The following is a 26858-nucleotide window of genomic DNA, read 5'->3' as shown; positions in this document are numbered from 1 at the left end:
TTATCAGTGCTGTCTACAACAGAATAGGGACCAACGAAGATCTCCTCAATATCTAACTAGTGTAGTGCAGGACGGCTCATCTCTGTCTAGAACACCCGACCCTTTGTTTGCTGCATCTTGGCTACGTTGTAGTTCTTAATGAGCGTAATCCAGATGAGCGTGAGACACATGATACAAGTGCCGGCAATAAGCATCCTCCTCTGAGCAATGCCGTATGCCTGCTCAATCGCAAGACGAGTAGGAGTTCCCCTCTCAAAGCTAAGCTGCACAGTAAGATCCCCGTAGATCGAGTCAATGTTCTCTAGATCTTCCTCAGGCAAGAGTTTTGCCAAAGCCTGGGGAAATGAGTTGGTCCAAATCGCACCTGAAATTGTGTTGCCGACAGCACCGCCGAGCCACCCGAAGATGTTGAGCAGAGCAAGTACAGACGCTACGTGCTGGTGGTCAGCAGCAGCCATGACGGCAAGCTGCTCGCAGAGGATGATGATACTACCACCGATAGCGATGAAGATTTGGCACATAACCAGGTAGCCAACGCTGGTGTCTGGTTGGCGGAAGTGGATCATCAATCCCTGACCGAGGAGGTAGAAAGGAATGGCGATGAACAATAGCCACCTAAAGCGACCTGTCTTGCTGATGATGAAACCGCAGATCAGCAACAGAAATCCGGAAAGGACATCGAACGTCGATGAAACGTATCCAGCCTCGGCAATAGTGAGATTACTGACGACTTGCAGGAAGGACGTGAAGTAGCTGTTCCAGGCGTAGTAAGAGATCTGGTAAGTGAACGATAGCAGACAGGCACCAACCACGGAGCGGTTCAGCAGAAGGTTGAAAGGGAGGAAGGGAACCTGAGCCGTGAAGCGTTCGTGTAGTCCAAATAGGACTAGGAGAACAAATCCAACCACCAGCATGGCAATAATATACCCGGTGCTCCATCCGTTCGGGGCAGAGTCGGCAAGCGTAAAGGGGAGGAGGAAGATGACGAGACCGCAAGCAAGAAGGAACGCCCCGGGCGCTAAGCTGAATTAGATGTGATTCGTATGCGTTGGTGATTGTACTTACCATCGAACTCCCGAATATAGAAGATGATACTCTGGAAGATAGTGCGTCCGCTCTTCTCGCGCTGCAGCACACCCTCACGTCTAGCCTTCCTCAGATTCATCTTCAAGATGAGGAAGAGCGGTGACGCTACGACCGGCACGATGATGGCGAAAGCACCGAAGCCCCAACGCCAGTTTTTGACGTTATTATAAAATCCCTCGGCCGACTTGGGACCAGCAAAAGCGGTGATGATATACGGGGAGGACGTAAAAGCGAAAGCCAATCCTCGATGCTTCAGACTCGACGCGTCCGCAGTGATGACATCCACACAGTAGATCATGCCACCAAAGCCGATGGTGTAGAAGACTTGGGCGGCGCAATAGGTGTAGAGGCTCTTGCAGACGGCCATAAGGACAAGTCCCAGGGTAGCAAAGCCAACCATGACACAGAAACCCTCAGCGCGGCCCCAGAGATCGAGCAATTTGGCGGTTGGGATGTACACAGCAGCGGCCATGGAGTTCGAGACGATGTTGATGACAGTCAGGAGTGAGTGCTCTTCGAACTCGCTGGTAACGTATGGTGTGAGGTTACTGGTGATGGACGACTGAAAAGCATTGGTGAGGTATAACATCCACATGCTTCACCATTACTGTCAGTGACACGCTCTGATTCAGGCTGGGTGGAACTTACCATGCAAATGCACATGCGAGCGAGGTCTTGGTCCATGTCAAAGTGACAGCTTCGACGTTCTTGATACCTTGCTGCGCATTCAAATCGACAGTTGTAGCAGCCTCGACCTTACGGATGGCCTCGTCCTCGTCAACATCGAAGGTGCTCATCTCCCTCTTCGGCTCATGGCTGATATCGACATTGTTCTGGGCCGCATCAATAGGATCCGTTGTAGCTGCCATGTCTAGGAGGATCTGTCACAATCTGTGAAGGAAACTTAGGAGGAGGGCCAACTCGTGCCTGCAGCCGAGGCACTATATATTCGAGTCTCATGGTCCACCCACGGGACAAGGTCGTTCGACCTCGAGCCAATATTTTCAGCTAAATGCTTGGTTGGCCTCCCAGCCTGGGCTAGAGCTTAAATTGTGGTGACGGCTGCAGGAGGCCTCATGTCTACTAGCCTTCCATTGCTTAGCTTTGATCCACTCATCTTATCAGATCCTTCCGATGGCGTGGCCGCGGTACATCCTGACCAAAGAGAACGGGGTCGGCTCCGGTCGCCAGACATCGCAAAGCCATAAAAGACGAACTACAAGTTGGCCCAGCAGAGATTTGCTCCCTTGAGCCGTGATACTCCACTCTGCCAATGGATCTCGCTTGATCTTATCTGATCTTGATCTAGATTCGCGCCACAATACGAATGTTTGACCAATGGAGCGACCGAGAACCCGGCTTAAGCCGAAGTCGGGGCCTTAAAAAATCATGCTGCCTGCTTCTGATCCATGAGTATGTCTGCAAGTGTTTGAATTCGATCGTCAAAGCGGTCGGCAGGAACTGGGTGATGTGGTGAACGATGGCAGGAGCGAGGACGCTGCGTACTGAGAGTGCTCGACTCGTCTAGCCACCCTAGCGTCTCTTGGCTGTTCACGCAGGCACCATCCCCGCGGCTCCTTCCTCATCCTTGGAAATCTGCTCCGCGCTCGCGGTCGTTCGACGGTCTTTCTGCCAGACCTCAGTTGCGTTCGTACAGTCACAACGGTAATAAAGACATCTCAGAAAGTGTAGAATAGCCTGGCACTAAGACCTTTCGTGTCCCACAGCTGGGCGTTGCGCACTGTGCTCACGCGCGCACAGCGAAACAGTAGAGTGATTTGTATGTTGCAGTAACGTTCTTCTACGCTTGTAAAAGTCCCTTGTGTAGTGTTTTTCGTGTGATATCTTTCCTGGTTCCTTTTTCCTCCAGTCACAGAAGTTTGATGTTCGTCCAATCAAAGGTTGCGTTTCTGGTCTCCTACATATTTGTGATTACCAACCAAACTCGTACTTTGAGCTGTTACTTTCAAAGGATCATCAGGATTTCAGATGTCAGCTTTCTTACAAAGCCCAGCTACAAGGTCAAGCCCGAGGCCGAATCCAAGCAATCCTACGGACGATTACTCGCGGTGGTTCTGATCTCACTCAATTCAGGTTGGCAGCGCGGAATATATATGTACACAATAACGCCACCCACAGGTTGCAAAGCACAGATACTCAATTGTCCTCGATCGAATAATATAAAACCGCAATATGGCGAACTTCCTTGGTTTCGACAAGAACATCTCGCATTTTACTGTAAGCTGCAACCATGCAATTTCGAGATCCAATACTGATGTTACACGTCGGTGCAGATACCACCGGCCCTGGTACTCGCCCTTCTTCCAAAGTTCTTCTCGGGACTTGCAGGACCAGGAGCGAAGTACCTTGATAGGAACAACCCTAGAGACTTCTCTGACACCCTGAAGCGTGCCAACCTAGACGATGAAGTACACAAAGTGTCAAATACTGTGAATAACAATAGGAACTGACGCAACATCAGGTTCGGGGTCGATTGCTGCGAGCCGAAGCATGCTCGTTAAATGGTTTTGAGGCACTCCCATTCTATGCTGCCGCAGTAGCCGCAGGCAATGCTGCAGGTGTTTCTACGGCTATCATGAATGCACTTTCGATACTTTGGCTAGGCAGCCGTCTGGTATACATATACGTTTATATCTGGTACTCGGGAACGGAAAAGCTTGCTCCGGGACAAGCGCCGCTCCGTTTCAAGGTATGGGCATTTGGCGCCACGATCTGTATGTCTATGTTCGTACTAGCCGGACTGAAGGCCTGAGGTGAGCTTTCCTCCATACGGTACGAGAGCTATCATATTAGTATGAGCGTTGTGCACTCTGGTATAGTGTCTAGCATCAGTGGCTCACAATGCATGCTCAACGCCACTGATAGGCCATCGTGCAACTTATCGATACAAATCTGAACAATGATATTCTCTCCAAATATCAGCCCAAGTTTCCCCCCACCCCACAGCCAAATTCAGTCACAACCCACTCAAACAAAACAACACACTCGCCCTCAGTATGTTCGCTCAAGCTGGTCTCCGTCCAACTCTGCCACCACTCGTTGTACGAGACATGCTACACAACAGCACGTTCATCCTTTCTGTCGATCAAAACTCTACTCAAGCTGATTCCAGTGTTACGACGTATCACAATACAGCCGCGTGGCGTGTATACATTGCATTTCTGGTCATTGGTATTCTGATGGCCGTGCTAATGCCTCCCGTTGTCTTTAGCCCTGATATGCTGCAATGGCTTCGTACGACGCGAAAGAAGAAGGAGGTTAAGCAGCGAAATCTGGACGTGGAGATTGCTGCGGCGAAGATGCACGAGATGATGCAGCAGCCAGATGGCGTCTACCTGCGTCCTGAGCGATTTGCGTAGGTATGTCACAAACAATGGGTTTCAGAGTGCGTGTTCACAACGCGATCGTTCAAAATGAAGTTAGGTGTGATACTCTATCGTTTGTTACAATAACTGAAGACGCTCAAAATAAATACTTATGTCTCACACGGCCACACTTATTGCTCTTCAGGGCCCATGTCAAACAGCAAGAACTCAGCCGGCTTCTCGCCCACGCTCTCAATCTCGATGCTCGACGGTCCCTTGACGCCATCGATGTAAGCTCCATCGCCTTCTCCGAGTACAACGTCGCCGATCTTGATCTGCGCGCCGCCCGTCTTTGGCTGTGCCCTCTTGCCCATGATGACCTGCGCGAACAGTTTCCTCGCCCCCTCAGCAACAACCTCGTGCGTGACCTTCTTTCCCGGCGACAGGATACTCGCGTCCATGCTCAAATCTGCCTGGAGCCCGATCGCATCCTTCCTATCACCTAGGCGATCGGTTGATTCCATAATCCTGCACAGCTTATCGGTCTTCTGCTCATCGGTGAATTTCTTCGTCTCATAATGCGGCTTCAGGCCGCGCTTGTTTGGCTTGGCCCAGATCTGCAAGAAGTGCACTTCGTCGTCCTTGTTGCGATTGTATTCGGAATGCCTGATGCCGGTTCCTGCGCTGGTGAACTGCACCTCCCCGCGCTTCAGGTTCTCCAGGTTGCCCATGCTGTCCTTGTGTTCGAGTGTGCCATTGACAATGTAGCTGAAGATCAGGAACTCGGCGTGCGAATGCGTGCCGAAACCTGTGCCGGGCTTGACACGGTCTTCGTTGATGACGCGCAGCGGACCGAAGGACTCGTGGCGTGGGTCGTAGTACGAGGCGAAAGAGAACGTGTGGTATGAGTACAACCAGTCGTGGTCAGCGTGGCCGCGGTGCGACCATGGGCGCTTTGTGATCTTCATGCTTGCTGGGGCGACGGTAGACATGGCGCGAGTAGTGGGTTTGGTGAGGACTGAGGAAAGGGTGCTGCGGAGGGAACTGGAGAACGCCAGGGCTATTGCTGTTAATGCGACAAGCGCAGTCAAGGTCTTAATAGATATAAATGTGTTTGGTGTAGATGTTGATGATGTTGAAGGCTGCTCTTGTACTGTAGTGTCTGACATCAGAAAGAGGGGTTCCTGTCAGCTCGGCGGTACGAGCGATCTTTATACGGATCTGAGTTAGCTAAGGGAGATGTTAGTGAGGATATCAAGAAGGTTCTACAGCTAGGCTTGTTCCTTTCAGCCTGCATTTGCAATGGTGAGTAAGGAGTTGCTAAGAGCTTTGGCGAGGTGGGGATCCCTTAGCGTCCTGCAAGGCTTACTGATCGATGACGAAAAATCGCAGGTTCCGATTGTCAGCTCTCTGTCATTGGCTGCTGCTATCAGACTCGGCTGCCGTCTGAAGATGGACTTCTCGAAAACACCATCATGCCGAAGCCACGAAATCGCCTATCAATTAAGAATTGCTTGATTCGGCAAGCTGCAAGACCTAGTGCAAGAATTGGACCATAGTGATTTGGAAGCTTGTAGCGGAACCACATCGTTATTCGCGGGGCACCTGGAAAAATTGGATGCAGTCACCACATTGACACTAGATCATGGCTCTCAAAAACTTCAATCCGGACGTCTTCTTGGAGAAATGGACCGACGAAGAGTTTAATCCTATCCAAAGTGGTAAGCCCTTGGCCCGATGTATCGGCGAATCATTCGACATTCCACCAACGGACCAATACATCTACCGCGCGCAAGGCGAAACCACGCTGCACATCACTGAACGGGCCATATTGGGAAAGCGAGCTCATGGCATGCACGACTGGTACCATGATGACTCAGGCACTCCAATTGAACCCCAATATCCATCGCAAGAGGAAGTAACAGCATACACATCGCTCTTCGACCCGTCTCTCAACCTACCCAAAGCCATCAACGGCTTTAGATCCCAGTCGAAACCCAACACAATCCGCAAGCAAGTCGCCGAGCACCTCTCCTCGCGATTCCACAACACCACAGCCGGGCTTCTCCCCGCGAAAAAGGACCGCAAACACGTGAATCCATACCTCAGCCTCTGGACATATTCGTGCCAGGAACTCGAGTGGAGCGGACCGGTCCCGAGCACCAGCTCCACGAAGATCTCGCACCACATTTTGCCCATTTTCTACCACCACTTCGGCTGCATTGTGCCATCGTACGCGGCGTTGCACGTCTTGGCGAAGCTCGCGCAGCCTGCGAAGCCGAGCAAAGAGGATGTGATCCCGATATTGGACGTAGGCAGCGGGAACGGGTACTGGACGTTCATGCTGCGGAACTTCCCGCTTCCTACGTCCGAATTGAAGGCTCTGGATGTGCGGCCGATTGACAGCGGATTGAGTGAGTATCGCGTCAATTGGGTTAAGGATACGATTAAGATGGATGGTAAAGAGTATTTGCGCAGGAATGGTAATGGTACGGGGTCTATTCTGCTGCTGGTTTATCCGCAAGCGACAGGTGATTTCACAGGGCCGATTTTGAGGATGTTCGAGGGTGACACAGTTGTGGTTGCGGGCACCCAGAACGAGAATGGGTTCACGGCATTCCAGGATCAAGGTGTTGATCAGTGGGTGGAGAAGAACCTCAAAGCCTTTGAGCTGACGTTGAGGATGCCGCTACCGAGTTTTGCGGGGAAGGATGAGGCGCTGTTCGTGTTCCAGAGAAAGAAGGCGTAGAAATGGGCCGTCACAAATCCCTTCACAGCTGTTAGGAACCATTTGCCCAGCTGGATCGAAGAAACACTTCATGCACGGGTTCTCAGAGCTTCGGTATGCTCGAATGACAATGAAGTAGCACAGAGTAGCCAAATGATGACAAAAGAGTCTCTATCTCGAGGAGCAGGGTTCCATCATTGGGTACCACGGAAGCTTTTGTATATTGGGGCATTCAGTGCTATGTCTCCTTTCATTCATGTCATAACGTCGTATCTACCACTTGGCCTCCTTCGTGGCCAAGAATGTGTTCAATGTAGCAACAATCTTCTCCAGCGACGAGAGGTACTTCTCGAGCTGCTGCTGGACCTTAGCCTCGTCCGCGCCCAGCTTGACGTAGAAGTCCTTCCTGTATGGCGTGGCGCTCATAGCGGCGCTGAACAGCGGCTTGACGACGAAAGAGTGGTGGGGCTTGAGGGTGTTGCCGTAGGCATCGCGGAAAGAGTCGGCGAGCTCCTTGTTGGGGTTGGTGATGTTGTGTCGGAGAGCTTGGGCGGTGAAGTCAAGGCCACTGGAGAGAGCCATGTTAGTAGATAGAAAGGCTGTTGACCAGGAATACGTACCGATTGAGCCATACAAGACCCTCAGTGGCAACGTGCTTCTTCTCCTTCAACTCGTTAAGAGCGAGCGCCTGGAGTGTCTCGGAGAGTGTGGGGGCAGCGAGCTGGCGGTCACGGATTTTCTTGGATGGATTAGCTGTACTCTCATAGTTTGCGAGGTACATCGAACCATACCTTGATGTTGCCCGTCATGTCGTTCTTGACAGGCTTGAAGGCCGCCGAACCCAGAAGATCTGCAAGCTTTAGCAAGAGAACCCGTTGTGAGCTCGAAAGCATGACCTACCGAACAATGTGGTCAGGCTCTCGGCAGCCTCAAGGAACTCGGTGGTGGAGATAGCATTGGAAGCATCGACGGGGACATCCTCCCAGCTCTTCTGAACGCCGTCGAAGAAGGTTGCCATGATTTCTGGATGTGGTTTGGAGGGATGATGAAGTTGTGTGCGGGTTTAGAGTGTAAGTTTTAAGACGAGATGAGAGGAAGTTGAGAGAGATGTTAAGGAACGGAGCTCCAACAGCACGAAGGGGGTCTCTCTAGTCTAGCGGTGAGCTTCGTGGCTTCTGGCGTGAACGTGGGGCTACAGTTTCGGCAGGAGGCGCGATAGCGGGGCAGCCAGGGTCTAGCTTCTGGGATGCATACGCCATTACGTATGAGGCATAGCGAGCGATCTCGGAACTTGCGAATAGCCCCGGATCATGATTGAATCGTTCGGTCTATGAAAGTCCGGAGGAGAATGGTAGCCTATATGGACGTATAAAAAGAGCTTCTGAGCTATCATCAATTCACCACATATCAACATGCCTTCTCACGTTCATGAAATCGGCAAAGTCTACCAAATCGCCTGCATTCCAGGCGATGGAATTGGTGTGGATGTCACAGAAGCAGCGATCCAGGTCCTCACCAAGCTATCAGAATTTGGAGGGTTCCAATTCGATTTCACCACATTCGATTGGTCAAGCAAGAAATATTTAGAGCGCGGCTGGTACATGCCCCCTGATGGTATCGAGCAGCTGAAGAAGTTCGATGCCATCTACTTCGGCGCCGTTGGTTGGCCAGACGTCCCAGACCACATCTCCCTTTGGAACTTGATCCTGCCCATTCGCAAGGAGCTTAATCAATATGTCAACAGGCGACCAAATCGTATTCTTGAGGGAACCAAGAGCCCCTTGGATGGATGCAAAGTTGGTGATCTGGACTGGATGTTCATCCGCGAGAATAGCGAGGGAGAGTACTCTGGTCAGGGCGGCATCAGCAACGAGAGGGCACCGCACGCAATGGCAACAGAAATCACCGTCTACACTCGTGTCGGAACCGAACGCATCATGCGCTTTGCGTTCGAGACTGCACGCTCTCGACCGAGGAAGCATCTCATACTCTGCACCAAGTCGAATGCGATGAGACACGGCATGGTGTTCTGGGATCGAATCTTCTACGAAATCGCGAAGGAATACCCAGATGTCACGACCGAGAAGATGCTGGTCGATGCCATCACCGTCCGGATGGTCCTACACCCCAAATCAATGGATACTGTTGTGGCAACCAACCTGCATGCTGACATTCTAACCGATCTCGCTGCGGCTTTGTCTGGAAGTATTGGTATTGCACCGTCCAGCAACCTCGACCCAACACGAGCCAACCCCTCCATGTTTGAGCCCATCCACGGGTCTGCGCCAGACATAGCTGGTAAGGGTATCGCGAACCCGGTCGGAGCGTTTTGGAGCGCAGCCGAGATGGTCCGGTGGGTTGGCGAAGAGAAGGGAGCCGATTCACTTATGAAGGCAGTCGAGAATGTGACAGCGAGGGGCGTCAAGACTAAGGACCTCGGTGGCAGCGAGAATACGAAGGGTGTTACTGAAGCTGTGTGTAAGGAGATTGAGGCATTGTTCGGCAGCTCCTAGGCTCATGTTAGTGTTACGAGAGGTATCAACGAATATACACGTACCAATCCGGCCTCTTCAATCGCGTGTTCACTCGTTGTTGACAGCACAGTTGCATGTAACCGTATCACCTCTCACTCCAAGTATACCCTCGGCACCTCCGCCTTGCCCTGGACAACCCTACTCCTCCCCTTCTTCTCCCGCTCATCCCCAACGTCCCTCCAGTCAAACCAGCCTCTCCAGATCTTCACTGCCCGCCCCTCAATCATCCCCTTAGCAAGCGGCCCAAAGTCCCTACTATCGAAGCTGTTCCGCCAATTATCCCCCTCTACCCAGACATGCCCATACGGCACCACAACTTTGCCGACCTCAAGTTCGTCCACCTGCCCACCAACCGCATCCTGGTCCGCCTCCGGCAGTCCATCAAGCGCAAGCGCACGCTCCGTCCTGACGACCTCAGGGTCAGTCGCGAACCCACGCCTGGGATACACGACGTCGCCCGGCAGCGCAACAACCCTCTTGATACTAATCTCCTCAGGCTTATGCGGTTTCCAGAAGGTAACAATGTCGCCCCTGCGCACGCCCTCGCCCTCTTTCTGCTCCCGGTCCTCGACAAACGCGACACCGTTTTTGTACTGTATCTTGGGCGGCCGTTCGCGAACGGGCGCAATGACGACCCAGTCTTCGACACCGGTCTCGTGGACCGTCGGAGAGAGCGTTGGAGACATGGACGAGCCCCGGATTACGTCGATACGGAGCACATTATCGCGGAAGAAGGTAATGGCGCAGAGACCGGCAATAACGTTGGTGCTCCATGCTAGGACTCGAGCGGTGCGGCGGAGGGTGGGAGACTGTGTCCAGTGAAGTGTTTGGGAAGATTGAGGTGCTGCCGAAGCTTGTGCAGATGAGCGTGGTGCGGCTTGTCGTGTGCGCGGAACAGGAGCATGCTTCGCCTTCGCCTTGATTGTGGCATAAGCTCTGCTAGCCACCCAGAATGGAGACTGGGGAGGCATATCGTGCCTCGCGCAGCGGAATTGATTGGTTTTAGCCAAGGTCGCGTGGGACACCAGGTTCATAGCTCGACGCGTCTTGCACCGAGGTTGGCCGATTACAAGCGGCGTTGCGGCGCTGTCACGTGTAGATCGTCCTCAGTTGGCATCAGATTACATGCCCGTGGGCGCAGAAATGAATACGGATATCAACTGTCTAGCAATATCAAATGGCAGCCTTAATGTACAATGACTGGTACATATCCACAAATATGCAATCGCTACCGTCCCGTCATTCCGGAATGCTCATAAATCACATCAAGTCTAGTTCAGTGCCTTGATAACAGCGTCGGTGTACTCGTAAGTCTTGGCCTTGCCGCCGAGATCGCCAGTGATGTACTGCAAATCCGTCAGTCAAATATTCACAGTGTGCGTGAGAAGACAGTGTCAAACGTACCTTGCCAGCGGCGATGGTCTTAAAGATGGCCTGCTCGATGTTGGCAGCCTCGGCGTTGAGGCCCATGTGTCGCAGCATCATGATGGAGGAGAGGAGGAGCGCAGTGGGGTTGGCGAGCTGCTTTCCGGCGATATCAGGGGCGGATCCGTGGACAGCCTCGAAGATGGAGCACTCGTCACCAATGTTTCCGGAAGGAGTGAGACCAAGACCACCGATCAGACCGGCGCACATGTCGGAGAGAATGTCTCCGTACAAGTTGGGCATGACGAGGACCTTGTCGTTGTAGGGAAGGGGGTCGGTGACCATCTTCAAGCAGGTGTTGTCAAGAAGCTCAGCGTCAAACTCAATGTCGGGGTACTCCTTGGAGAGCTCGCGAGCGGTGCTCAGGAAAAGACCGTCGGACATCTTCATGATGGTGGCCTTGTGGACCGCGCGCACCTTCTTCCTGCCAATGTCGCGGGCGTGCTGGAAAGCGTAACGCAGGACGCGCTCAGACGCCTCGCGGGTGATGAGCTTGATGGACTGGACGACGCCATCGACGACGACGTGCTCGATTCCAGAGTACTCGCCCTCGGTGTTCTCACGGATCAGGACAGTGTCGACGTTGTCGTAGGGGGTCTTGAAGCCCTCGATAGACCTGCAGGGACGGACGTTGGCGAAGAGGTTGAAGGTGCGGCGGAGCGTGAGGTTGAGCGAGACGTGACCCTTGCCGATGGGTGTGGCGAGGGGACCCTTGAGGGCGACGTAGTTGCGCTCAATGCTCTCAATCGACTCGGTGGGGATAACTGTCTTGCCCTCTGGGGTAAGGCGGGGTGTGACGTCGCACGACTCCCACTTGATGGGCACCTTCGCGGCCGTGTAGATGTCCTTGACCGACTGCGCGATCTCGGGGCCGATACCGTCGCCCTCGATGAACGAGACCGTGTACTTGCCGTCGTTGCCCTTGGCACCCTTGAACTTGGCAACCTCAGAGGGCGCCGCCGAGTATGTGCGGAACGCAGTCTACAGCAGCGTCAGTCAATCTGCGGCGCATTCTCGCGACGGACGCAGACGAGTCTGCCGAAGCCGCCGGCTGCAGCGGGCGAGCTCACCTGTGCGAATGCGGGCGTGCGAGCCTGGCGCAGGCATTGGCGCGCGGGGGCGGCGAAAGAGCGAGCAGCCAGCATTGTGACCGATTGTGCGTGTCCCTACGACTCGATTGGAAGCTACACGGGGGCAGTGTAGCAAGAGGTGAGGCTGAGGTGAAGGCCGAAGGTGATGAGGTTGCAGGCGCAAAGCCCGGGAGCAAGAAAGAAAGCTCCGCAAATGCCAAGCACGACGTCTTGCCAGCTCCGGCTAGCACTCTCCCAGACATCACCAACATCACATCTCAAGGACCGCAATTGAATTTTCATGCTGATGGATCGGACTATAGTGTACCTGGGCGCCCATTCTGGTCGCCACAGGTGCTGTCACTGCCTTGCTGCCATCGTTATCAGATCTAGAGATATGCCGGCCGCCAAGGTGTCACATGTGTGTCCGTCAATGCGTTCCGGTTGATCCTCGTGCTCGTTCCGCAAACGTCCTGAGCTTACAGCACACGGCCGGCAACTCAAGCAACATGCTGTGTACACTGCACACGATGTCGCGCAAGTCGAATGTTTGCTTCAATTTGACTAATGCTCGTAGCCAACCAGGTGTGCTCCGCACCCGCTCGGTCGAACCCTCGGGGCGCGCATGCAGGTAGCCGACTCTGCATACTGTGTACCATCTCCTCGTGAACGTAGTCGCATATCGCCAGTTCGATGTTTGTTTGTTGTGTCTTTGAGGGATCAGAAGTCCTTCGACGCTCACTGCTGTTGGTGACCTTCCTTGTGTTTGGTCGACTCCAACTTCAGCTCCAATTCTCCAAGACGCCATATGCTGCGCGTAGGCGGCAGATAGCCTGCATAAAATTGTAGTATCCTTCTCCCACAAACTTCATGACTATTGCGCGATAAAGCAAATCGCGTTCCTACGGTGCCGTCGATCGAGTTTTGATCGAGCTTGACAGCAACACGAGCAGTCCAAATCAATACTGCCTTCCCTCCACATGCCTTCCGTTTGTGCTCCGCTGATGTCCAGGCTTGCACTCGGAGGCAACTTGGTTGAGGTAGGCGGTAGCGCAGGGGCAGTAAGTTGAAGAGCGACAATCAGTCTGGTGCTATTAGCATCTCAAAATTATTTACGCATTGGTGATTTCATGGAACATCTCGTCTATGTGTCTGAAGTCCGACCTTCAAGCGTATGCTTCCTGTGCGTAACTTGGATGTTGAAGCCACCAGGTCCAATTACGAGGCAGTATTCAACTTTTACAGTACGCTAGATCTTCGTCATGCTTGCGCAACACATACTCGTTTTGACAGGTCGACAGGTAACACGCGACTGAGCAGACCAGATGGAACCAAGGCCGGCGGTCAGGAAAGCTCGAGTTGTTGAACTGTGACCAGGCTTGCGTAAGGTGACTACGACGTGCTGGCGTTCGGTGGCAAATGCTGCGGTTGAACTACACTAATCAATCAGCCACATCGGGGGCAGTAACACTGTGTCCAGCGCAGGGGACGCAGAGGGGAGCTGAAGCCCGAGAGTCGATGGAGAACAGGTTACAGATTCCCAGCTCCTATAGCAAATCGTAGAACAAGCATGAGACATGCGCAGAGACGTCAAATCGAAAGCAACGCGGAAGGTCTTGAATGCTGATTCGGAGATCTCCAGGCTAGAGGCGTGCTAGACGGCTGTTGCACTTCTCTGGATGTGCATTACGGTCTCCGATCCTGAGCTGAGATTACCCATGACGTGAAAGACATTGGCATGGTGCTGATACCGCCTCAAGGATGGCATGGGAAGAATACCGGGTGGAAGGTGGCATGATCCTAGTTCATCTGCTGATATTGCAACGCGGCAATGAAGCTGCCTGGCGAGCACGCCTTCTTGAGACGGCTGCGTTTTGAATGAGATGTGACATCACAATCCGGCAGCCTAGAACTGTGTGGGGGTCAAGAATCAAGGCAGACCGAAGTCGTCGGCGGCATACGTGCAGTCGATCGTAGGCTGGACCAATTTGTAAGGCGGCTGAACGGCAATGGCTGCCTTGGCACTGGGGAAGGAGCTGTCCCCTGCTCGTGCGCCAGAACAACCAATCTCCCACCTTCGCCTTGCTCTGCCGACTTCCATCGCCACCCGGCTTTGGACGTCCATGTTTCGCCTTGTCTGTCTCCGAGAGGTGCCTCGGAATTCGGTCCATCATTTGGTTGCAGCGTGAAGAATTGTTCCGAGACCTTTCAGGACTTTAAGCCCGCAATGACATCATATTTACAAGAGGAGCCACCGGAGCTGTTTCAAACTCTGAGCAACCCGCAAGCGATGCGACATCCTCTGCGTCTTACTTTGACGGCGGCTTGAGTTAGGTATCCCTGAATGATGCTGATCGACAGCCCCAGGTTTTGCACCCGGCGTGCAAAAACCACGCATTGTTTCATGTTAGCAATTGGTACTGCTGTAATTAGCACTCACGCAGGAACCACAGTGAATGCCTGAGCTGTCGTCGGCTCCCGAAACAAGACCTGAACGCCTTGGAGGCCGGAGTTTGGCAACAGTCAGCTTGGGAGAGCTCCGCCTATGGCTGGAATGCTGCCCCGTCACTTGCAGGTGTTCTAACGCTTGACGCGTAACATTGCGCCATGGTCGACCAACGGTGCACGGTGGCCGCATTTTCGCCATCATTGTCCAAGCAACGTAAGCGATGTTAGCATCGGACTCGTCATGGCCAGAGGACAGTGGTGGTCAGTGAGCTGATCCCCCGGATCAAGCTTTCTTATACAGTTCCCCACAAATAGCGACGGGTAAGCAAGGAACGTCCCAATCACGCCTGCTTGTGCTGTGCGCAATGACCGCAAGCGGCAAAGTGCTTCTGAGGCGAAGCAGGCTGTGGCGGCGCTAGCCAGTGAATGACCTTGCAGTTACGTAGCAGAAACCAAAGGAGGCGGTGCCATGCGGTGCAGCAAGGGAGTCCCGTTTGTTTGTTGCTGAAGCTTTGGGCTACTATGACGCCAAATGTGGAGCTACGACCACGCTGTGCCATTGATATAAGAAAGTGCCCTTCGCCTTGCATCGACTCTTCCACATCATCCAGCATCTACCACACAATCACAATCACTCAACCCACTCAATCACTTACCAACCCCAACAACCTTCACCATCAACATGCGTTTCTCCACCATCGCCATGATCGCCGGTGCCGGCCTTGCCTCCGCACAGGTTGAGTCTCTCCTGTCTTCGGTTGCCTCTTCCATCGCCAGCGAGGTCACATCTGCTCTCCCTGGAGCCAGCGGTGCCTCCTCCGTCCTTTCCTCCATTGAGTCCTCGCTCGGCTCCCAGGTCTCCTCCATCGCTAGCGGTGCCTCCTCCGCCCTCTCTTCCATCGAGGGCGGCGCCTCCTCCGCCATTGCCAGCGTCAGCTCTGAGGCCGCCTCGGCCACTGGCTCTGACCGCGCTTCTGCGTCCAGCGCCATTGCTAGCATCCGCTCTTCTGCCTCGGCCGCCGCTTCTTCTGCTACTGCTTCCCCCGGCGCCGCTGCTGCCACTCAGGTTCCCGTCGCTATGGGCGCCCTTGCTGGTGGTCTCTTCCTCGCTGCTGGCCTCTTGTAAGCGTCTCGCTCGCTCAACATCAAACAGCAACCATCTTAAAAGTTATACCATGGCTTTCTCGAATGGATAATACCATGCTTCTTCCCACGTTGGGATAAGTACTGCCGGATGCACAATGATACATGGTTTTGGGATACCTCGGTCAAATCGACCATACTTTTGTAATACGACTTTCACAGAATATGTTAGGCTACAATGATAGCTTACGATCTTCAATTTGTGCTCATCTCTTGTTGTGACTGTTTTGCGTATGTTCCTCTTTGTCGCGGCTCTTGATTGCGTTAATGGGTAACACGTTTCTCGAATAATCCACATGCTCCCGCTCACACCGCCGAAGACCACGCCGTTGCTTCGTTAGTATTTACAGCCTTGTACTTCCTTTCCCCAAGTCTTCCCAAATTTCATTTACCTCACCGCCATCATCTAATTCAAGACAACAGAATCGGACACTACAACGGCATTGCACGGTATGACGTGACGTCAATGCCTGGCCGCGCGTCGCGTGGATCTAAGCCATATACAGCTGGTCGATCCCTCGGCTAAGACGGCTTGCTGCAGATGGATCCGTTTGCAGGCATTACAATCCGCTGGCTTAATTTAACATAGTGAACATCATCGAATATGTGTGAATCGCTGAGCTTAGACCGTGGAGAGACAATTCACTGCCAAGGTGTGTCGCACATTGCGACCAAAGAGTCTGACGTGAAGTGCGGGTGTAACCCCTACGCAGCATTGACGAACAGAATGAGCGAGACGCAGCACCCTCGTGCACGTCCTGCAACACCGAAAGATTTACCGATCGCGATCATTTGCTGTCTACCTTAATTGGTTACATACTCCGACTAACTTGAGGCAACCCGCATGATGCCACAAGCTACGACCGCCAACAAGTATGTATAGTTTTAAGGACCAGTGAACTACTGAGTATACACAGTTGCGATAACGGCCCGATAGGTAGTGTTCCGAGAAGCTATACTGCTGATGTACAAGTATCTGTAGGAGGAATTGGTTTGATCATCACTACCTACTCATGTGTCCCGTATACACACGACCGGTAATTCTACCTAGCGGTCATCAGTGCGTCACACCGCCATCGACAGGGTGCAGTCTCTCCCAGATGAATACCCTCGCCTTCCTCTTCATCTCCTCCTTGAAGATCGCCTCTTTCTCGCGCTCCGAGGTCTTAAGAATGATGTACAGGACGAAGAATAGCAGTGGTACGGCGAGGAATATACTATAAAGGATGATAATATATATGACTGGGTTGTCTCGAGGCATTGAAATGGCTTGTATGAGCTGTTGGAAGGATCGTAAGAGTGCGACATTTTAAAGCCATATTTAAAGTTGAGAGATCTTCACATCGGATCCTTGACATACTACATGCGACGCCCACTGCGGATTCACCACTCAGAGCAAAGCAACCGGCAATCTCAGAACCATAAATTGGCGGTGAGGCTTCAGCAGCAAGCTGCCGCTAGATATCTTCACCCCCTCCGTGCCTCGTTTCTCTTAGAAGATCAGAGCAACAGTCGCCGTCAGCACGCTTCTCCAGTCCTGTATTTCATGGCACACAGACGTCACGCTCGTGATTTCCGTACAAAGGTGCAGGGAGGAAGGCTCGTGGGACGAGTGCAAGCTCAACACCAGTCACGGCGGGATGTGCGTCAAGACGCCGACCAAAACTTTCCTAGCAGGATGTGGAAGTTCTAGATAAGAACGATAGAGAGGATACCTACAATTGCCCACCTGCTTGTAACACGCTTGCGTCCAACCTAGTAGGCCACCATGATCGGGTAGCCAAAAAGGTTTACGAAGCAGTGCACACCAGGCATATCAAAAGGGAGATATATCAATGCTCGTACATGCAAGAGATAATCGGAGACCTTCAACCACCTTCACGTGCTAGCATCGGCCACGACATCCGGCACGTAAGTAAGGTACTACCAGCTGACAACTCTTCCAAGGTTTGTTTCGAAAAGCTACCTCTACCTTCTCGGAGGCACTTCCAACATCAAGTGATTTTCTTCAAGTTGGTCTCGATCGCGTTCGTATATAGGCATTCCATCGCTGGAGTAGTCTGTGTCTTGAGGTCTTATCTCGATATATCTTAGCCAAGACAGAATCTGTAAGAGCAGGAACCACGCGACAAATCCGCCTAGTATAGCAAAGACAATCTGGATGTCTGACATTCTTTCGGAAGCTGTTTGGCTGAGAAGGTGAAGCGCTAAATCAGATCAGGGATCAAAGCGATTGTTGTGACGAGCTTTTGGGCGAGGCTCAGCATATATACTGGCGTTGAACAGACAAACGGCGCTGATGGTATGGAAAGGATGATGTGGTGTTCCGTATCAACGATGGTGAATACTTTCTGCGTTGTCTCAAGTTTGTGCATGAGCGTTCAACTGTCGTCACCACTTACGGGTATTGCACGATGTAGATGTTTCGCTTGCAGATCTCACCCTACCACACAACAGGTGTGCTATTAACATGTTTAATTGGCTTCTTTCCTCCAACTATGGGCTTCTACATTGGGCTCGCTCGGGCCATAGTGTTCCTTCGTCTCACTGTACTTCATCTTGATGGCAAGTAAGATCTGGAGACGCAAATTCGTCATGAATGATTCAACAAATTAGGCGATTTTCATGCCACAAGCGTAGAGGTAAGAAGCGCGAGTTTGTAGGTGTGTATTCTCGAGCTACGTTGTGTTACTTTGGCCATGTCTTCACGGGGGAAAATGTTCTCCAATGTATGATGTATTTACGTCTCATCTAAACCTGGTCTCCAGAGAAAGTTTGATAAATGGTCAGGCGAGAGAAGGATTTGTGCACACGCTGAGGCGTCGAAAGGTTTACCCACTCGTACGAGACCACAGACCATATGAAGGTGAACCTGTTCGAAACTGAGGGAAAGAGAAGCCAACACTCATCTTCAACTGCCGAAAATCCATATCTGATATGGCTTTAGGGCTCGTCTCAACTGTGTGGACAACTCCCTCCATCGCCCATCCAACCATCAGGACAATCACACGTGTACGAATACCTAGAGTCGTAGGGGTCGTGAGGATGTGGGTTTACAGATGCTGCACGTTCATTCGTCCGTCGTCCGGATGAGATATCCAGTCTGAATGGGTCGCCAGTGGAGCAATAGCGATTAGATGCATATTGCGACGCTCGGCTTGGATCGCCGCTATTTTGTGGAGCTGTACGCGGAGGCCGTGCTGTATGTTGTAGAGGCTGTCTCTTGCTCGTTCTACAGGATCGGGCATACCAGAAGAGTACACCCACGAGTACACCAGTACTGCAAAATACGATGGCGATGATCTCTTCGGGTCTCATTTTGAAATGATTGCAATAGTGTAACGCTGAAGCCGAGAAGGTAATCTGATATTTCAAGTTGATTAATTGCCTCTCAACTCAAATTAGCTGAAGATTGGAAAGACAGAACGAGCACTGCAAGGCGACTGCACAGGATATGAAGATTCAGATGACAACAAACAATACTCTCTAACCCTTGTAAAGTGGTGTGAGATATACTGCTGATCGGCGATCGACTGTACAAACAGCAGTGTTGAACGGAGTCCACCTCGGGCTCTTATAGACTACGTCCGTTTAGTAATGCACTCGACGCGGAAAACTTCACGCTCCAGCTGGTACTGAGGCGATTTGTCGCGGTCATGGGCAAGGTCTTGAGAACGTCGTGTGCAGAAGTCGCGCATGCTAATCCGGGATTAATCGCAACAGCGAGTGTGAGTCGCTGTTTGACTGTACTCAGGTTATCGTTCATACTTTTGATGTTCATGCTGACGTGCTTCATGTGGCAGCTGCGAGCGTTTACACGCATTGTATGTGGTGTATAGTAAACGAGCAAATGCTCGTGGCCCAGTGAATTACGAGCAGATCACGCTCGGACGACACACATTTACTGCTTGTAGTCAGATCTAGCCAATTGCTTGCAATGTTGGCGCCGAGGTGAGAGTGTTGCGTTCGAAAGTAGACACGGTTCAATCGCGTGACGCAGCGCTAGCGCGCTTCCCCTACTGCAACGGTGGCTTCTCACCTTCGTCGTCGACCAAACACCGCAAACACCTTCTTCTACACTGCCTCTCTTTGTACCTGTTCGTGTCATCCCTTCCATACAGTGGAAATGTTTCTACGCAGCTCCACCTGGCACTTGGCGATCGCCGAAAACACCAGGGCTGTCGCTGCTCCAGCGCAGCCGCGTGGACAATCTATACAACATTGTTTTTCCGACTTCCATATTCGTTCATAGAACTGGCCGGTTGGCGCAATGGTAGCGCGTGGCCCTCCTATACACTCCGTCTTCAGACGTTGGAATAGGCCAAGGTTGCAGGTTCGAGTCCTGCATCGGTCGTCATTTCTTTTTGCTTTCCCCTCAATCTCCGTCCTCTTTTTTTTTGGCTTGTCGCTCGGGAAGGGGAGTTGTTACAAACAACACTGTACTCTCAAATTGTGCGCATATGGGGCAAGCATTTCACTCCTAGACAACTCCCTGCCGCCCTGCCCCTGCCTCAAACTGTGATACGACACTCGGATCACACCTGTGTAGATTGCACGACTATCGGCGTGGCGTCTCCTGCCTTCGCTGGCACATCTTTGCAATTTTCAGATCCCCCGCTGATTCTGTAATATGCGACGCGAGCTCATGAATGGGCGTCATGCTCGTAGTTAAGCTTGACGCCTCTGGGGTGATAGCATGCATGATCTCCGCGCTCAGTGAAGTGACTAGAGCACAGAAAGTGCTCTTAGAGGTGGTCCTTTTGTTGGATCTAGCGATGGCATTATCCTGGTCAACTCCAACGCTGATAGCTGGATGCGACGGCTTATTTATCGAGATGGTACAGAAAGTCTTGAATGAAATGTGCAACGACGTGAGCTGTGTCATGGATGCGGCTGTGGAGCGGTCAAGACTTGCGAAGGAAGGGTAATACCAGCTCTCTCCTACTGCCGCTTGAAGCTTTCTGATGATCGACTACTTTTCCGCGGCAATCTTTGGCTCTGTTTCTGCTATTGTTCCGGAGGGGTGTCACGCTTCGGCCCTCGCGACCGGTGCTCGTCAGGCTGCTTCATCTGAGTGATTGAAAAGTTTGGTATTGTTCACAAGAGCTGTTAGCTATTGCGATATTACAAACAATTGCTTGAGCTCTACTGCTATTTTTTGCCCTCATGCCACGCAGTTTCTTGTATGTACATAATGTAGCCTACTGCTCACGTTGAGCAGACTCAACCTCGCCTGGACATCACCGTTACAGGTGCTAGAGACTACATGCCTCCTTCTTCAACCAGTGGCACGATTATCAAAGATCTCTTCAATATCCCGTCACTGAACATCATGTCTGAAGAAGCACTCCGCGAGGAAGTTGAGAAGAGACGCCAAGCTTTCGGATGCAAAGCGTCTTCCCTAAGGTCTCGAATTGAACTGGAGAAAGCGAAGCTAGACGTTCTCAGTGTTAAATTCCACACAGAGAACCGCTCAAACAGGGCCGTAGAACAGCAAATCTTGAGAACAGCAGGATTACTTCGCAGTGTGATCAGTAACTTCAACCTTGCGATGGACGAACAAGTAGGCAGTGAGTATCTCACTGATACAACGATGCTACAGAGCATATTGTCTAAGATGGAGAGTCGGCTCAGGGCAGTCGAAGTCGCGCTACAGGAAGGCATCGATCATGATGTAACGGAGGGCGAGTTGGACGCGGACGTAGTGACGGCGGATATGAACACTGTCGCAGAAGAGACGACATCGAGCATCGCTGAAGATACTGTGACCGTTGAACATTCTATGGAGTGGATTGAGTTCGAGCTGGGTGACCAGATCTCCAAATGGAAGATGCTGTTGGAAGTGAGCAGAGCCTTCCACCTATTGGGCTATTCGGAGTCTAGACTTCATAACAGTACTGACAGATACTATATTCCATGGCGAACTGGCTGATTTGAATTCTTATATACACAGGCCTCTTGCCGATTGTCCGCCATCATATACTTTTGTAGCTAACTCCGGAGGTAGGAGGTCGTGAACGGGTATTTGTTTGCAAAGTCACTTATCTTCACATCAATTTGAAGCACACGATGAAATTCTTGTGCGTAATAATGCGTGACTGTGCAAGTGTTTACAAAATACAAAGAAGATGCAACGCTAAAGAAGATGCAAGATGCTCTGTGATGTCTGCTGACGCGCATTCGAAGTGCCGACGCGTAGAGTCTCATCAACGGTCTAAGCCAGCTGAAACTCACATAAAAGAAGACAGAGCTGCAACTGACACAAATGATATCGCAAACTACCAACATGGCCACCGTCGTACACACCAATCCTTCAGGTCCGCGGTAGCATGGGGCTGTGATCTCTGTACTAAGCTGTCGGATGTAAGCCAGTGGCCATGGTGTGTCAAGCCGAAGGAAGGAGCAGAGCACTGGACGACCTTGACCATCTCTTTTGATGATCACAGATACACGATGAACCTGAAATGCGGCGATACGAAATGGAACTACGACTTTGTGCCTGTCGGTGATAGCGAGTACGGTTGGAACGTAATTTTCGAGCTCTCCGACAATACAGACAGTTCACAGACTTGGTTCCAGATTGATCATTGGGTATCAAACTGTATCTCTGACCATAGCCGCTGTCCAAGCGTCAGCAGTGGCTTTCTGCTCACCCGACTTGTGAAGATCCACCACATCCACGAGCTTACAGCGTATAGTTTGGTATTAGGATCCATCATCATCAAGGTCGACGGGCAGAATAGCGCTGGAGTGAAGTGAAGAGTGAGTAGCGTCGCGAATGTGATCCCAAAACAAGCAAAAAATCATATCAGGTACACTAGAATCGAACTCACAACCTCGCGGTGTCCAAAAATATCGTTCAGATCGCGCCAATCACTCACCCAGCGACTTGTGCCAGCCACCTCAGGCTGTATGCCATGACGCGGTCTAAACGATGGAATTACAACGAATATTTGAGAATATATACACAGCATAACAATTGACTCAGTGCAAGCTTTCCTCATGAGATGTGTAGTAAGGTGAAGTGAAGAAGGGAACTGCGGGACAAGTCAAGAGTGAAACGCGCATACTGTAGAATTGAGAGTCTTGCTATCATTTGAGAGTGTACCGCCAACTCCTGGTATCTTGGGTGCGTGATATCGTACAACATAATCCAACATAATCCTTGCGTCGTCCAGTGTCCATTACTACGAGTCTGACGGCCAAGTGCGACTGTCACACCTGCGCGTCATTCGTTCGTGGCCTGTGAAATCGGCCAAAGATTCACACGCTGCTCAGTGCTTTGCGGTTTCCTTATTCTCTTCAGTCCTAGCCTTCTCAGCGACATGCTCAGCCTCATCGTGAATCTTCTCCAGAATATGGTCAGGCAAGAGGTCTTTCGCGCGCTGATCCGGCCCATCAGTGGTAGCCTTCTCCTGCTCCAGCTTCTTCTCCATCAGCTTCTCCTTGGCGTCAATGGATTTTTCGACCTGTTCGACGGCGCGCTCGATCTCGACCTCCATGTCTGGCAGGTCAAATTGCTCGGCGATCAACTTGCCGTTCCAGCGCTGCAGCACCATGACGTCTTCGCTCTCGTTGTTGGTCTGCTGGTGCACGACTTCCGAGACTTGGTCGGCCTCTTTCTCGGTCGGGCGGGGGGCGGCGCGCGAGATCTTGCGTGTGGGGTACATGAGACCTGCGGTGTAGGCTTCGTCAAGGGCCCAAGACGTGCTTGGCGTAGGCTGGTTGTGCTTCAAGAGAAACTCCAGATACTTGGATCCAGCGAGCGCTGCGAAAGTTAGCATGTGCGTGGCGTTGAATAGCTAGCAAACCATAACGTACCTTTCCAATGCGACCAGGCGCGATACAAGACGTAGAAGAATGGCAGGTTGGGCACGACGGGGACCAGCATGAAGGGCGCCGTGAAGGGCATGATGACGACGCTCCATATCAGCTTGCTGCGGTGCATGCCCTGTCGTTCTTGTGCCAGCTTGGTGAGGATCTCAGTGACCCTCTCCTGCTTCAGGTACCGTCCGGGGAAGAGAAGCTCATGTTTCGCCTTGCCCTCGATGATGTCTCTCTTCCGCCGGTCGGTCAGAGTGGGCAGCGTCTTGAGGCCCCATTCCTCGTACGGAATGCGCTTCAGGGCCTGGTTGCCGTAGAAGGTGACTTTCCGCTTCCAGTTGCCGACGGCCTTCTCGTCCTTCTCCCAGGCGGCCCAGGTCTCGTTAGCCTTAAGCGTAACCTTGTCGAGCAGGGAGCGGTCCTTGGGGGCTTTCTCGTGCAGCTTCTCGCAGTAGACCAGCGAGCGGCGCGTCGAGATGGGCAACAGGAACATGCGCATGGTGGACGGCCTTATGTGGAAAGCGCGGGCGGGCGTCGCAGGGCAGGCGCAGGGCAGGCGCGTTACGTAAGCGCACACTGGCGCAGGCGGTCTTGAAGGTTTCAAGCGGGAGCCTGGCGAGACATGTTTCTACGCGCCGAGTCGCGTGGCACTTTTTGTGTGCGTGGAAAGTTTCTGGAGCGGCGCTGAGAGGCGAGTCGCAAGATTGCCTGCGCAGCGGCAAGGCTGTGCTAGGCGGGCGATTACATCAGAGCGCGTCGAGCTAGCAGCGCTCGCAGCCAGCAGTTCCTCCACGGCCCAGAATGGCCAGGGCGCCTATCCCTGTTTTGTTGCCAAAGCCCTGATCGCCGCCAGGGCAAATCTCCCTGCCACCGCCGCACGCTCTCGGGCCTCCACGCTCGAAACGCTCGAAACGTCTGCTACCAACGCCCCTCGTGACCTGCTGCCCTACTGCGCCTCTCTCCCACACGCTGCCTGCCATGCTGTCGCTGCTGCGCACGCTGACCTAACTGCTGCCACTCGCTGCCGCACACGCCACAGGCCAGCCCGCCTCTCGCTGACGCGCCCGCCGGCTCAGGCGTGTTTGCGGACGGACGCCGCGGCAGGAGACGGTAGCCCAGTCACGGGACCCGCTCGTGCGACGACGAGGCCCCTCGAACCCAACGCCCCCGACCGCGCATCCAGGCATGGCCAGCAAGCCCATGGCCGACCGCCCCCAGAGCGCCCATGGCATCGGCCCCAGCAGCCCCAGCAATGGGCCCCGCGAGTCGCTGTCATTCCTCAGCCCCAACAACGCCTTCACTACCGCCGCCCCCCCGGGCACCACCAGCTCCACCCTCGCCGGCCGCTCCGGAGCCACATCGCTGCTGCCCTCCCCCATTCCGCCACCCACTGCCTCGTCGCAGTCGTCGCAGCACCGCCCGCACTCCCGCGTCAGCGTCGTCTCCGGCTTCTCGCGCGACGACGAGAGCGCTGCCGTGCGTAAGAGCCACAGCCACAGCATCTCGAGCACGCCCCACACGCTGGCGTCCTCCAAGGCTACCAGCTCGACCGCCGCGGACAACCGCGAGCGCCAGCGTGCTGCCCGCTCGCTGCCGCCCTGGGTCCAGTCTGCCGACGAGGACGAGATTGCCGATGTCGCCTCGCTGCTGCTGCCCCGGACGCCCACCTCTGTCCGCCCGGCCTCCCACCACTACATGCCCACGCCCAAGTCCAATGTTCCTGGCCGCAAGTTCGACCATGCCCGCGAGGGCGCCCCCGTCACCCTCTCCACTCCCGTCAGCGAGGGTGCCTCCAAATGGAAGCAGTTCGCTGCGGCCTCCAACTACGAGCAGCATGATCGTCCCATTTCCTCGCGAGGCCAGATTGTCGATGACGACTGGATGGCTGCGAACATGCCCGATCTAGAGAAGCCGTGGGAGCCCATCGACGAAGAGGACAAGGAGGAGAAGGTCAAGGGCTTCTGGATGTTCAGTCCAGCAAAGAGGAGACGCAAAATGGTCAGATTCCATCGCACTGTCATGAACCATCCAATGGTTCCGGCAATAGTCCGTATCGTCGTGCTTACATTCTCCATTCTGGCACTGTCTCTCGCTGGTGCCATCTTCCACAAGTCGGATTCGGTAGGCTGCGACAACAATTCTTCCACCTGGATGGCTATCATTGTCGATGTCGTAGCCATCCTTTACACCGTCTACATCACGTACGACGAGTACACATCGAAGCCCCTTGGCCTGCGATCGCACAACGCGAAGATGTCTCTTATATTCTTAGACCTTGCATTCATTGTGTTTGAATCTGCAAATCTCAGTCTGGCTTTTCAGGCCTTGACCGATGAAAAGTGGGCGTGTAGGGACGCCAGAGATGACAGTACGCGCTACTGTGAATACAGCCAGTCGATTTGCGTACGTCAGAAGGCCTTGACTGCAACCTTACTAATCGCACTGCTGGCGTGGCTGGCTACCTTCAGCATCAGCACCTTGAGGTATGACCCATATGCCCAACGCACCATTGTGATGTCGCTAATATTGTCAAGGTTGATCCATCGCGTCGCTAGGTAGTACCTGCTACGCACATCTTGTCCCATTTCCATTCCCCATACATGTACCTTTATACGCATTCCCTTCCTTTTACTGATTCATATGTCTTCACAGGAAAGACTCTTACAAGCCGACGCTCAGATACCGCATTGCAAGGCGTGCTGGTAGCTTTGTCCTGGCGCAGACTGACCGTTTCCGTTACCGCTCTCGCGATCTCGCATCTGTATCTCCTTAGTTTTGATTTTGCATATGCATGGCGTTGGTGGCATACCAAGATTCTTTTATTTTTCCATCGTTCAGCCTAGTGTGGAAGTACGGCCTCAGGTGTCTAGGCAGATAGATCGGTCAGGTGTTGTAGCCTTTAGCACACCTCAATATAATGTGATGAACAGCTAGCGGTTATGTGTGCATTTCATAATTAACACAGGAGAGAAGACCTTGATGTGAATAGTCAGACCTTCACGACAGGACAAAGTTGTTCACACCCTCACACCACTTCAACTCACTCTCCCCACTTTGCTCAAGCCTTCTTTCTCCCCATATTACATGTCTAAGTATGTAGATTCACATGAAAGTGTCAAGGAGATACTGCTGAAGCTGTCAACAAAGGAAGATGTGAAGTTTGGTGAATGTGACCATTTCTTTGCTGATCGCCACCCAACACTCGGTGAAAGGTTATCTGTACCACTCAAGGAGGGGTTCGTCACCGAGTACTATGGTACCAAGGATTGCGCAA

At 52.8% G+C, this 26858-nt stretch overlaps 11 protein-coding genes and 1 non-coding gene across 12 annotated transcripts; 6 read left to right on the top strand and 6 right to left on the bottom strand.

The window, feature by feature from the left end:
• C7974DRAFT_188122 (major facilitator superfamily domain-containing protein) lies at nucleotides 1–2360 on the bottom strand. Its single transcript, XM_046136522.1, has 3 exons — nucleotides 1735–2360; nucleotides 1066–1682; nucleotides 1–1018 (listed from the first exon to the last, which is right to left on the bottom strand). The coding sequence occupies exons 1-3, from the start codon at nucleotides 1953–1955 to the stop codon at nucleotides 87–89; spliced, it is 1770 nt and encodes a 589-aa protein (XP_045997277.1). The 5' UTR covers nucleotides 1956–2360; the 3' UTR covers nucleotides 1–86.
• Nucleotides 2361–2914: 554 nt separating this feature from the next.
• C7974DRAFT_394636 (uncharacterized protein) lies at nucleotides 2915–4044 on the top strand. The gene is made up of 3 exons (XM_046141904.1): nucleotides 2915–3324; nucleotides 3381–3515; nucleotides 3569–4044. Exons 1-3 carry the CDS (start codon nucleotides 3280–3282, stop codon nucleotides 3857–3859), a joined length of 471 nt encoding a protein of 156 aa, XP_045997276.1. The 5' UTR covers nucleotides 2915–3279; the 3' UTR covers nucleotides 3860–4044.
• Nucleotides 4045–4514: 470 nt separating this feature from the next.
• Nucleotides 4515–5729, bottom strand: C7974DRAFT_394635 (RmlC-like cupin domain-containing protein). The gene has a single exon (XM_046141903.1). The coding sequence runs from the start codon at nucleotides 5579–5581 to the stop codon at nucleotides 4604–4606; it is 978 nt and encodes a 325-aa protein (XP_045997275.1). The 5' UTR covers nucleotides 5582–5729; the 3' UTR covers nucleotides 4515–4603.
• Nucleotides 5730–5856: 127 nt separating this feature from the next.
• On the top strand, nucleotides 5857–7304 carry C7974DRAFT_188027 (uncharacterized protein). The gene has a single exon (XM_046136520.1). The coding sequence runs from the start codon at nucleotides 6058–6060 to the stop codon at nucleotides 7159–7161; it is 1104 nt and encodes a 367-aa protein (XP_045997274.1). The 5' UTR covers nucleotides 5857–6057; the 3' UTR covers nucleotides 7162–7304.
• Nucleotide 7305: 1 nt separating this feature from the next.
• On the bottom strand, nucleotides 7306–8446 carry C7974DRAFT_188026 (glycolipid transfer protein-like protein HET-C2). The gene is made up of 4 exons (XM_046136519.1): nucleotides 8041–8446; nucleotides 7932–7990; nucleotides 7761–7879; nucleotides 7306–7708 (listed from the first exon to the last, which is right to left on the bottom strand). The coding sequence occupies exons 1-4, from the start codon at nucleotides 8156–8158 to the stop codon at nucleotides 7414–7416; spliced, it is 591 nt and encodes a 196-aa protein (XP_045997273.1). The 5' UTR covers nucleotides 8159–8446; the 3' UTR covers nucleotides 7306–7413.
• Nucleotides 8447–8479: 33 nt separating this feature from the next.
• On the top strand, nucleotides 8480–9704 carry C7974DRAFT_394633 (uncharacterized protein). The gene has a single exon (XM_046141902.1). The coding sequence runs from the start codon at nucleotides 8553–8555 to the stop codon at nucleotides 9651–9653; it is 1101 nt and encodes a 366-aa protein (XP_045997272.1). The 5' UTR covers nucleotides 8480–8552; the 3' UTR covers nucleotides 9654–9704.
• A 62-nt stretch (nucleotides 9705–9766) lies between these two features.
• On the bottom strand, nucleotides 9767–10645 carry C7974DRAFT_413293 (peptidase S24/S26A/S26B/S26C; the record flags this gene model as incomplete). The annotated part of the gene is made up of 1 exon (XM_046143722.1): nucleotides 9767–10645. One exon carries the CDS (start codon nucleotides 10643–10645, stop codon nucleotides 9767–9769), a length of 879 nt encoding a protein of 292 aa, XP_045997271.1.
• Nucleotides 10646–10795: 150 nt separating this feature from the next.
• C7974DRAFT_394631 (isocitrate dehydrogenase subunit 2 mitochondrial precursor) lies at nucleotides 10796–12450 on the bottom strand. The gene is made up of 3 exons (XM_046141901.1): nucleotides 12170–12450; nucleotides 11079–12080; nucleotides 10796–11020 (listed from the first exon to the last, which is right to left on the bottom strand). Exons 1-3 carry the CDS (start codon nucleotides 12242–12244, stop codon nucleotides 10946–10948), a joined length of 1152 nt encoding a protein of 383 aa, XP_045997270.1. The 5' UTR covers nucleotides 12245–12450; the 3' UTR covers nucleotides 10796–10945.
• A 2656-nt stretch (nucleotides 12451–15106) lies between these two features.
• On the top strand, nucleotides 15107–15764 carry C7974DRAFT_187958 (uncharacterized protein). The gene has a single exon (XM_046136518.1). It carries the CDS (start codon nucleotides 15300–15302, stop codon nucleotides 15741–15743), a length of 444 nt encoding a protein of 147 aa, XP_045997269.1. The 5' UTR covers nucleotides 15107–15299; the 3' UTR covers nucleotides 15744–15764.
• Nucleotides 15765–20016: 4252 nt separating this feature from the next.
• C7974DRAFT_t76 lies at nucleotides 20017–20114 on the top strand. The gene has a single exon. It is a non-coding gene; the product is annotated as a tRNA-Arg (tRNA).
• Nucleotides 20115–22641: 2527 nt separating this feature from the next.
• Nucleotides 22642–24266, bottom strand: C7974DRAFT_336063 (mitochondrial K+-H+ exchange-related-domain-containing protein). The gene is made up of 2 exons (XM_046139184.1): nucleotides 23582–24266; nucleotides 22642–23528 (listed from the first exon to the last, which is right to left on the bottom strand). The coding sequence occupies exons 1-2, from the start codon at nucleotides 24081–24083 to the stop codon at nucleotides 23035–23037; spliced, it is 996 nt and encodes a 331-aa protein (XP_045997268.1). The 5' UTR covers nucleotides 24084–24266; the 3' UTR covers nucleotides 22642–23034.
• Nucleotides 24267–24367: 101 nt separating this feature from the next.
• Nucleotides 24368–26523, top strand: C7974DRAFT_359311 (uncharacterized protein). Its single transcript, XM_046139661.1, has 2 exons — nucleotides 24368–26067; nucleotides 26119–26523. The coding sequence occupies exons 1-2, from the start codon at nucleotides 24770–24772 to the stop codon at nucleotides 26141–26143; spliced, it is 1323 nt and encodes a 440-aa protein (XP_045997267.1). The 5' UTR covers nucleotides 24368–24769; the 3' UTR covers nucleotides 26144–26523.
• The last annotated feature ends 335 nt before the right edge of the window (nucleotides 26524–26858 follow it).

Source organism: Boeremia exigua (genome assembly GCF_020726555.1).
Source record: "Boeremia exigua strain MPI-SDFR-AT-0100 chromosome Unknown C7974scaffold_6, whole genome shotgun sequence".
Taxonomy (NCBI): Eukaryota; Fungi; Ascomycota; class Dothideomycetes; order Pleosporales; family Didymellaceae; genus Boeremia; species Boeremia exigua.
The sequence above is the reverse complement of the archived record's forward strand: the minus strand, read 5'-3'. Positions and strand labels throughout refer to the sequence as shown.